Source organism: Nestor notabilis, unplaced genomic scaffold (assembly GCF_000696875.1).
Source record: "Nestor notabilis isolate BGI_N333 unplaced genomic scaffold, ASM69687v1 scaffold1748, whole genome shotgun sequence".
In the NCBI taxonomy this organism is placed as follows: Eukaryota; Metazoa; Chordata; class Aves; order Psittaciformes; family Psittacidae; genus Nestor; species Nestor notabilis.
This window is the reverse complement of record NW_009939401.1, coordinates 52822-63603: the sequence shown is the minus strand read 5'-3', so window position 1 is coordinate 63603 and position 10782 is coordinate 52822. Positions and strand designations below refer to the sequence as shown.

The window sequence follows — 10782 nt, the reverse complement described above, 5'->3', positions numbered from 1 at the left end:
GGGCCGGCCGCCGGCACTGCCGGAGGCAGGGAGGTCTGCCGAGCGGGAGGAGAAGCTGTCTGTGCTGACGGATGAGAGCCCAACCAGCGCCAACCCCACCTGCGCCAGCAGCCGCCCCGCTGAGCTGCTCCCCATCGAGCTGGACGAGATGGTGGGCAAAGGGCAGTTCGCAGAGGTGTGGAGGGCCAAGCTGAGCCACAGCCGCTCGGGGCATGACGAGACGGTGGCCGTGAAGATCTTCCCCTGCGAGGAGTACTCCTCCTGGAAGAACGAGAGCCAGATCTTCACCGACACCAGCCTCAAGCACGACAGTGTCCTGCGGTTCCTCACCGCTGAGGACCGCGGCACGGGGCCCCGCCGGGAGTACTGGCTCATCACCGCTTACCACAGCCGGGGCAACCTCAGGGACTACCTCTCCCGCCACATCCTGAGCTGGATGGACCTGCAGAAGATGGCAGGCTCCCTGGTGAGCGGGGTGGCCCACCTCCACAGCGACTACACCGCCTGTGGCAGGCCGAAAATCCCCATCGCCCACAGGGACATCAAAAGCACAAACGTGCTGGTGAAGAACGAGCAGGAGTGCGTGCTCTGCGACTTCGGCATCGCCATACGCCTTGACCCTTCCCTGACGGTGGATGACTTTGCCAACAGCGGGCAGGCAAGTACGGTCCCCTGGAGGAGACCCTTTGCAAAGTACCCCTGGTCACCCTGTGGCCGAAGTCCTTGCCCACCCCTCCTAATGCCTCTCTCCTCTTTACGGGCAGGTGGGCACCGCCAGGTACATGGCCCCGGAGGTCCTGGAGTCCAGGGTGAACCTGGAAGACTTGGAGTCCTTCAAGCAGATGGATGTCTACTCCATGGCCCTTGTTCTGTGGGAAATGGCCTCCAGATGTGAAGTGGTAGGAGGTAGGAGCATCACACTGGGGTTTCCACGCACCTTTTTGCTCCCTTCCTCCTCATACAGGGATGTGGCTCACTCCCACATCCCTGCCAATGGCATAGGACCTGGTTTGGGATGGCTCAGGTCTCTGCAGGGCTTCTAAGAGCTGACGGCAGATCCTCCCCCATAGCTGCCTTCCCTGTGTGCCGTGGCTCCAGGCAGCCAGCTCAGTGGCCAAGGAACAGGATGGGACCCCAGGGGGTCATCTGGTCCAGCCCCTGGCTCAGAGCTGGCCATCCACCAAGTGACATCTGAGCCAGTGCCGGCAATGCAAACCAAACCAAGCAGGAGGAGCCAAAGGTGCCTCCCCCTCCCCAGCCACAAGCACTTTTCTTTCACACAGTGCAAGAGTTTATGTTGCAACAGGGACTCACAACCCCCAATCTCTGACAGAGCCACAGAATTTGTGTCTGAAATCACATGTAGCAAAACATTTAACTAACTGCCCTGCTGTTAGCCCCCACCTGCCCTTCTGCCTGCTCCCCTCTTTCCTTTTTAGCTCTCGTCAGTTCCTTTCCTACCCCATCTACTCGGAATACAGGCCCACGGAGCTGCAAGAAGCTGCAGACCCTGGGAAGAAAGCTGTCCCAACTGCCCTGCAAGCCCCACGCTTTGCAGTGAGAGACCCTTGCCTGGCTCAGATACCCTGTGCATCCTTTGCTCCTCAGCCAGCATCCCAGGCCATCCCTCTTATTTTACCTGCATTTGCAGCATGGCAGGGGCTGGCAGAAACCAGGGTGGCCTCTCATGTCTGCAACAGGGAGTTTCTCCATGGCCTCCCAAGACATGGGGTTGCTCTTCTGGAAGGGCCATTTCTCCTCTAGCTTGATAAAAGGCCCACCGCAGGAATCCAGATGCTGGTACCGTAGTCACCTCTCCCATCTTTCACCAGCACATTTCTCCTGCTCAAAATATGTCTCACCCAAAGACAGACCAAGTCCTTTGTAGTGCGACTCTTGGGCTCAGGAAGGTGGTCAGATGCTTCCTCGATCCTGTACCTGAAAACAAACTCCACATGAAAACCCAGCACTATGTTTCTATGTTCAAATTCTAAATTGTTTCCAGATCTGTTTATTTTTGCAGACTGATAAAACCAAATTTATTCTCATCCGGTCACCCTACCAAAGCAAAGCAGTGAATCCATTAAAAACATCCTGTAACGTGGATGTTGCTTCCTTGCAGAGGTAAAGAATTATGAGCTGCCTTTTGGGTCAAAAGTCCAGGAGCAGCCCTGCGTGGACACCATGAGGGACATCGTGCTGCATGGCAGAGGGCGACCCGAGATCCCAAGCAGCTGGCTGGTGCATCAGGTAAGCTGGGACTAGCTGGTTCAGGAAAGAGCAGCCCACATTGTCCCACCTCAGTAAACCAGCCTGAAAAACGATTAAAGTTGTAACCAAAGCAAAGGTGGCCAAAACTCCTGGGCCCCACTTCCAGCTCCATTTTGGCTTGCCTACATAAGCCCTACTAGACCCATTTCCCTGGGGTATAAAAGACACCAGCCACGGGTACAGCAAAATTTACTGATCAATAGCATGATCAGGAAGTGTTATGAATGCCAAGTAATGTTATTCAGTTATCTTGAAAAGAACAGCAAAATGGAGCTCTTTGGTGAAGGCTCTTCTCATGACAGAGTGAATCACTTCCATCTACCCCACTTCTCCCCTAAGAACCGTATCCAGAAAGCTCTAGCTCAGAAATCATGCAGTCCCTTCACACACAGCCATTTCCCAGCAGGGACAGAGTGGAAGAAGGGGCATCCAGCCTTCTGCCTGCTTGTGCTTGACTGGGGAGGTTTCAAGCTCAAGCTCATATGAGGTTGTGACTTGGCATGTGAGAAGAAGAAAGACTTCCACTTCTACAAGGAAAGGCAAAATAGGAAGCATCTCTCTCGAGTGAAATAACCAGGAAACACATACAAAGCTAAGAGCAGGGAACCTGCTAGGCTCAAGTCTTGCCAAGAGGAAGTCTTTCACCAGCCTCCAGAAGCTCTGAAAGCAAAGTGTTTCAGCACAGAAAGCATAATCCAGTGCTCTAGAGCAAAAATACTTCAGCAACGAGATGGGCTCTGGTAAAACCATCCACAAGCACACCCAGACCAACCAGCTCCAGAAACATAGCTACCTCCTGGCTCTCTTCCCCAGGTCCGGTACTTTCTTCCAACCGTTTGGGACACAGGGGTAACAGGCACACTGACCACGATTTTCAAATCTTCCCGACTTTGGTACTTCTTAAATTTCATGTCTTGTGGAAATACACCATCCACTAATTATCAATTCAGTCCATCTGAAAAACAAGCTGAAACACTGAGCCTGCTGGCTCACAGAGCCTTGCAGCATTCAGTGCTTCATTTTGCGGTATCCACCCGTAGAACAGGCTGCTGCTGCTGCTTCCACTCCGCCTGGCATTTCAAAAGGAAACATATAACTTCATGATCATAGGAGGCCATGTGTTCCCTACAATACCTCCTCTCAAAACTGTGTTTGTCCCACAGCTGACCTGACTGACTAAAGCTGCAAACAGTATCAAATGCATCTGAGGTTTCTGCTGGGCCACCGGTGAGTTTATCAGTCAGCGAGTCCATTTCTGAAGTTCACTTGACCTTTTCCATTGATGAAGGCAAATACAGGAACTTCAATCAGCACTGCTACATGTTTGAGGCCTTTCACCTCCCAAGACCTCTGATAAACTTTGAAACCACAGGGAAAATATAGGGCCTGGGTTGTCAAAACTCACATTCTGATAGTGCCTGACCATAACTGCACCATTTGTTGAGCTGAAGAAAGGCTGACTGCAACCACCTCTGAGAAATAATGTTGCTGTAGTTGGCTTGGTGTAGCACATAAACAGAGCAAGGCTTTAAGGTACTAACTTTCATTAGACCACCCGATGTTCACTGGGGAAGAGGAACAGAAAAGCCACATTGTGTTCCTGAAAACTTGCCTCTGACTAATCTTGGGTGATCTAACAAATATCTCCTTACAACCCTGTCTTTATGAAGTTTTCCGGGCATTTTGCAACCAGTCTCCCCAGGATCAGGCATGGGGCAGCACCATCTGCTGGGAAGCAGCAGAAAGCACCGGTTTGTGCCACTCCTGGGGTCAATGACTTCATGTGGGAGGGAGCATTGGGTGACACCAAGAAAGGGTGACAAATTGCTCACCTGAACAGGAAGCTCCCATAGATGTTCACACCAACAAAAATAAGTTTGATGCAGAGCTCCAAACACTAGCTCCACATTTCAACCACCAGGATCACTCTCAACCAGATGAGGACCTACATTGTTGGCCATGGTTTAAGATTTTCAGCAATCATAAGCATTAATCCCCGGACAGAGCTGACTCTCCCATCAGCAGCTCCAGGGCAACTGTGTGCAAGGCTGCACAATAAAACCAACTGAAGAAATGTACCTCCAAAGCTCCCCCAGATAACCTACGAACACCTTAAGCCCACGCTTCTACCTCACTTCCCACCCCACCCCACTGAAATAAAAAAACCAAAAAGTGGTTATTTAGGCCAGGTTAAGTTCCTGGATCTGGTTCATGAAACAGCTGAATAGACTCTTGTACTGGCACAACCTAAGGGCTGCTGCAGGACAAGAAGGAGCAGTGGGAGCTTAAGTCAATATTGCCACTAAAAATACACTTGTAAAACCCAGCATTCTTTGGAATGTTGGAAAATCTGAGATATCAAATATAAAATTCAAACCAAGTCCTTTTTGTGAGCAGATCAAGATGTCCCAGTTGTACCATTCAAAAGAGCATTGTTGCTACTTACAAGGTAAACTGGAAATAAATGTCATGATTTCTGGGCAAAATAAGCAGAGGAAATCTAATGACTAAACCATATGACAGTGCCATGTTCTGTTTGAGAAAAGGCTTATTTTAAAAGCTTCAGCTGATCTAGCTCATTTTTGCATGTTAATCAATTATCCTCAAATCCTTCCAACTAAGCTAATAAAAGAGTGACGCAAGATGTACTGAAACACACCATCTGTCAGTTTTACTGCATAATCCTGTTCTCCCTAATCCATGTCCATCATGGCAGACTTAGTACAGTGACCCTCAGCAGAAAGCAGCGAGTTCAGAGTAAAGTGCAGAAGGACAGGTGAGACCAACAGTACATCTCTGTAGGACTTGCATTTTTCTCTTGTGTTGGTCCACATGGGACTTTTAGGTTGTCTTAATTGCAAATGAAGAAATACACAAAAACCACTGAATACCTTGAAGCTTTGTTTAGAATAATGATTTTACCATTGTGTTGCAAACCTGGTTGACAATGATGCAAAAAGCAGTGGCACATGGTAGGAATTATATAGGCAAAGGAAGGTTCAGCATAGCAGTGTTTGTAAGAGTGGGAAAATAACATCTGAATATTGCCATTTTGCTTCTAAGCCCAAAATATTGGCACTCCCTTCAAAGAACAACACAGTTGAAAGAAAGTATATTACTGGAAGACATAACCATTGTAACTGAGAGGAACTGAATGTGTTCTGGAGCATACTGAGAAGTATCCAATCCCACCTAAACCAAGACACTATTTGTGGTGAAAAATCCAAAGTTCAGCTGCACACTGCAATGAGTATTTGTCACAGTGCACCCTTTCAGAAAGCTGCTAAAATGAGATGTCATGTTGAAGTTTAATTCCAAACTTGCCCTCCCCCCCCAAACCTCCCCATCCATCCAGATGTAAGAGCCAGGGCACAGGTTTGAAACCCAGAGACCTGGGCTCTGGTGCCAGCCTGCAGGTCTCCTTTCCTGTACTTCCCGATTTTAGGATGCTCTGATCTGAACAGGCAAGGCTGAGGCTGAAGCGTCTACTTCCTTCCAGCCCCTACTGAAGTCTCACAGTTCATACAGACCAGCTTCCGGGAAATATTTCCAGGGAGTGTGGGAAATGCTTGGGAGTGGATCCCAGGTGAGCCAAGGCTGCTGCCCTAACACTGGCTGTGCCAGTAACGGGGCAAGCACCAGCGCCCACCACAACTTACCAAAGCTGTTTCCTCTTGCGCTTAAACTTGGCCCAAAAAAGCTTTCCTGCAGGAAGCTGTCAAAAGCATGGTAAACCACTGCTGTTACATTAGATCAGCTTCCAGCTTCTCTTCCTCCTTGCCTTCAGATCTTAATTTCAGCCCTTCTAACTGCAGGGAATGCGCTTCCTGTGCGACACCATCACAGAGTGCTGGGACCACGACCCCGAGGCTCGCCTCACCGCCCACTGCGTGGCCGAGCGCTTCAACCTGATGGCACAGATGGATTGCGACGATATCCTCAACAACAACACGGACAACGAGGCCAGCAAAACAGCTTCTCCAGGTGGGGAGCACCAGGACAGTGACAGCAGCAGAAACACACAGTGACACAGCAGGCAAAAAGCCTCATCACGAGAAACAAGAGGATAAGCGAGAAGCACTTAGCTCATCAGAAAAAACCTTGCTCCATTTTTCAAAATGGAACCAAGATCTAGTACATAACTTATTTATAAGATCTGTTTCCTCCCACAGATACGTGAACTGTGGAGTCAATACTTTGGTTGAAGTGCAACATTATATATGAACTGATTTTGTACTTACGTTAAATGTATAATGATGCAAAGCATTCCTTTTATTATTTTTTAAAATAATAATGTTTAATCTTTTACTAATAAGCTCCAGAATTCCATGTCTATCTTTTGAAGTCCTTCCACATTGCCATCGTAAGTTTATCTTCTAACTGCTTATTCTGCAGAGATCAAGAAAACTGTATATTTTCCTTTTTTAATGGCCTCCACACTCACTATAAAAAACAATAATCTGTTGTAGCGACATAAAAAAAAAAAGTCATCTTGAGATGTTACACACCCTCAGTGGAAAAAATGCTGGCACCCAAGAAAATTACTCATTGATCAGGCAGTCCCTAATATGGTATAATGATAGCCAATAATCTAGTTTGCAAAAGCCTGATTTGCTGCAACTCCAAGACACCTTTTTCACTGGGGAGTTCCTGGGTGTACTTGATAGTTCAAGTCAGGCATGAAGTTTCTTTGACAGAAAAAAACCCACCAGTGTAGGCACCAAGAAGTCTCCATGCAGGACATCTAGACAGCTCTTTCTCCGTAACAGTCCACTTTCCAGCCACTGTTACGCAACAGATTTGTGCCACAGCAATAGTGTCAGCATAAACATGTCGGCTAATTCTTCTTGTAACTCTTACGCACCCCTCTGCTGTGTTATCAACCCAAAGAGACACAACCAGGCTGAACCTGGAGCTTCAGTCCCGTAACCACCAGACCAAGCCAGGCTGCCTCTGCAATGGAAAGGCAATTAAGGAAAGGTAAGTCCTACCTCACTCTTGAACCTGGGCACTGAGCAAACTTTAATCCCTCCACCCTTGGGAGCAGAAGGTAACAAAAACCTTACCTGCTGCTAAGCCCATACCTGATACTCACCTACACAGAGGTATATCTTCCAGGATTGCATCAGAGAGGAACACTTTGCTTGCCAGCATGCAGCTGAGTGGATCAACCTTACAAGAGAGGGGACGGAAGGCTGTTTTGGTTTTCCAAAATGCGCAGCTATGACAGTACCAGTCCATACAAACTACTTTTCTCTTGCTATTGTTTCCTCTTCTTTGGACCATTTCCACAGCTCCTAACCTACCAGCCTGTAACAAAAATGCCTCTAAACCCTTCGTAGAAGGATGGAAGGAGAATGCATTAGGTTGCATCAAATCTAAATAATAAAAGCTTACTTCAGCTACCAGGTATAAGTCTCCACCCGCAACTGTGACCATACCTTTTACTCTCACCAATCCACTTGGCTGCTACCTCCTGTCATCTTAGGATTTTCCCTTTTCTCTTGCAGCTTATCCTCCCCAGTTCACCATAAACACACCCTTTCCCCCCACCTGACTTCAGTCTCATTTCTTTAATATATTAACCACTGCTCTACTGTATGTATACCCGAGAGAAACAGAGAGCATGGGGCAGCCTTTCTGACATGCAGATAAACTATGGGAACATACCAAAATCCCCCTGGGCTGTCCAATCTTTCCTTCCCGTGCAGAATTTCACCTACCAAGTTTTGCACTAAGTTGTTTGGATACAACACTGATTAATATTTACTTGATCTTCAAAGTTCAACTCAAGAAGCTTTGAAAGACACTCTGACGTGTTCTTCCCACAGGTGACTGGGTCCAGAGGGGGATAAGCACATGCAAACTAGACATTGAAGGCTGAATCTCCGATTCCGATAGCTAAAATCTGAATTCTCCTGGGGAGACAGACGCTTTATGCTAGGCTTGGCAGTTTATGCTGTCAATATACTGAAAACCTTCTCACTTTATTCCCCTCCCCATGCCTAAAATCTTGAACGCTCCAATCCATATATTGCATTTTTTTCCATGAAAACCAAGTCCAGAGTCAATCTTTTAGGATTATACACTGAATGCCTGTGTTAAATAGAAGTGACTTGTCACACACTCAGTTTTCCATGATCAGCAAGGTATGCAGCACTTCTGAAGAAAGCCACTTTATTTAACCTCCAAGATTTGTTTTTAACTCAGAGAGTCTAAAACCACAGAGATCAATACGAATTTTGCTCTTAGCTTCAGTGGAGCCCAATCAAACCAAAAAGACAGGGGGGAACATAAGGTGAAATCCTACATTTGCCACGCTCCTCGTTGAATACACTGTGGTTCTAGCAAATATCTACATAGGAAGCAGCAGTGAGCCCTTCTCTTCACTCCAGAAGGCACAAGATGGAAACAACAGCAGTTATGCGAGAGAATCGAAATCTGGTCAGAGTTAAAAATACCTCCATTAGTCCACAGCATGCTTGCAATTCTCAGAAGAATCACATAAATGTCTTACAATTTAAGCTGGACATTCAGTGGCTAGATTTTTTATTTTTAAACTGTTTTCAACTATGTTCTTTGTTTCTAGAAGTATCTAGAAGTTTGCATCATAACAAAATCCACATCAGGAACCCATTCCAGTTCTTGCGATCATTTCACCAAAGGCTTTACTTTTTTTTTTTTCCTAGCAGTACCCCCGTGTTAAAAGAAATCGTTTCATGTATTTTAAAAGACTACTTCTTCAGTGTTGGGTCTATTTTTACACAACAAAATTAGTAACAGCTTTCTTAGTGTGAAACCACAAGCATACCAGATGAGGGTGGAAGAGAAATATATTGACTAATAATATTATATAAGGAACACAAATGGGCTTATGGTCAACATGGGAGCTTTTCGGTCTGTTTTACAGCCATCGCCTTGACAAATTCCCAAATCAAAATTTTAAGCAGAGCTCAGTGACTGAGTCATAAGTCTATATCTTAATAAGCACAAGTTTGATCCCTGGAGTATGCTCAGCTGATAAAGGTTTGTTTTCTGCACTGATCGCTGCCATATTAAAAGCTGGATGTTGGACCACAGCCCTTGCTGTTTGTTTAAAGCAAATCTGACACGTGACACAGGTAGAACAACTCTGAAACATATACAGTGTTGTCAATTTATTTTCTGACCCTCTACCATCCCAGTTTGGTGCAGGTACCAATGAACCATGGAAGTTCACATGCTGGCACCATGATTCCGGCTCCAAATCCTGGAATTGGCCAACAAGCACAGCCCAAATGTGCTGCAGACCCAGAAACAAGGAGGAACTAATCCCACTGTTTTCATGTTTATTTTTGTTTCTGGTTAAATATGGAAGTGCCCAACAGATCCAGAACTAACACAACAGGGTGGTTGTATAGAATACCACAAACAAGACAGCAGGGCCTACAATGTTATTCTGCTGGAGAATATAGTTACTACCGAAGCGCACCATGCCAAAATATCCCACCATTAGGGGCCAAGGAAAGCCCAGACAGACAGATCTCCAGCATAAAAGACAAAACCAACCCACTCTTCCTGGTCATCTGATATCTAGGAAAGCAGACAGAACAAATGAATCATTTTGTAGTTTTATTACCCTCACCCCCACTTCTCACAAACGGACTATGACTCGCATTGAGATCTCAGTGCATTTTACAGAAAAAAAATGTTCAAGAGGATCCAAATAGTTGTGCATAAACCCAACTCCTTTTTTGCACAATTTGCAGTTTGTGTTGAAAGTTAAACATGGTTATTTGAACCTTCTGATGCATTCTTACACTTGTATCTTCTCCATGATCTTACCAGATCATACATTTGTGAGTTCTCATGATGCTGCATCAGGTGCAACCATTGCTGGGAAGTGGCAGATAATGTTATATACACTGACTGGAAGACTACATCAGAAGAAGAAGACAGATTAAGGCACCACTGTTGGAAAAATTAAGGTAGCTTGTAGTTACAACAATAACGAAAGCCATAATAATACTATTCTTAATTGCCAGCAATTCTTAGACTCCAATAGTTATATTAAAAAAAAAATAAAAAAAAAACAACAAAAAAAAAAAAAAAAACAAAAAAACACCAAAAAAGAGAAAAGTATGCTTGTACCTGAATACAGTTTCCTGATATCTGATTGTTTCAAATCAATACCCAGTCTTCAGCATAATCAGCTTTTTCTTTTTTTTTTTATGGTAAGATGAAAAGCCAGGACCTACATCCATGTATTCACAGGTCACATTTCACTGCTTTGTTCTGAATAACACCACAGGAGAAAAAAACCAAAACAATCCAAAGCAGTTTGTAACACTGATACTTCACCTCTGAGATGATTAGATGGGTAGACACACTGAAGTACAAAACTGTAAGTTTTCTGTTCATTTTGAAAGACTTAGTCCTCAGGAAGGGAAGGCGGAGGAGGAAAAAAAAAAGCCAAACTTCATTACGTTATATCATGAGAAAAACCAAAGTCACTCAAAGAGATTTAATAAA

The 10782-nt window shown here is 45.6% G+C and overlaps 1 protein-coding gene across 1 annotated transcript in view; it reads left to right on the top strand.

The window, feature by feature from the left end:
• The window catches only part of LOC104409828 (TGF-beta receptor type-2-like), a 13977-nt gene extending 7389 nt beyond the window's left edge, over positions 1-6588 (top strand). The window contains exons 4-7 of the mRNA XM_010019823.1: positions 1-658; positions 765-906; positions 2123-2250; positions 6087-6588. Coding sequence (XP_010018125.1) covers positions 1-658; positions 765-906; positions 2123-2250; positions 6087-6299 — 1141 coding nt within the window. The 3' untranslated portion in view covers positions 6300-6588. The remainder of the gene's footprint in view (positions 659-764; positions 907-2122; positions 2251-6086) is intronic.
• Positions 6589-10782: the final 4194 nt, after the last annotated feature.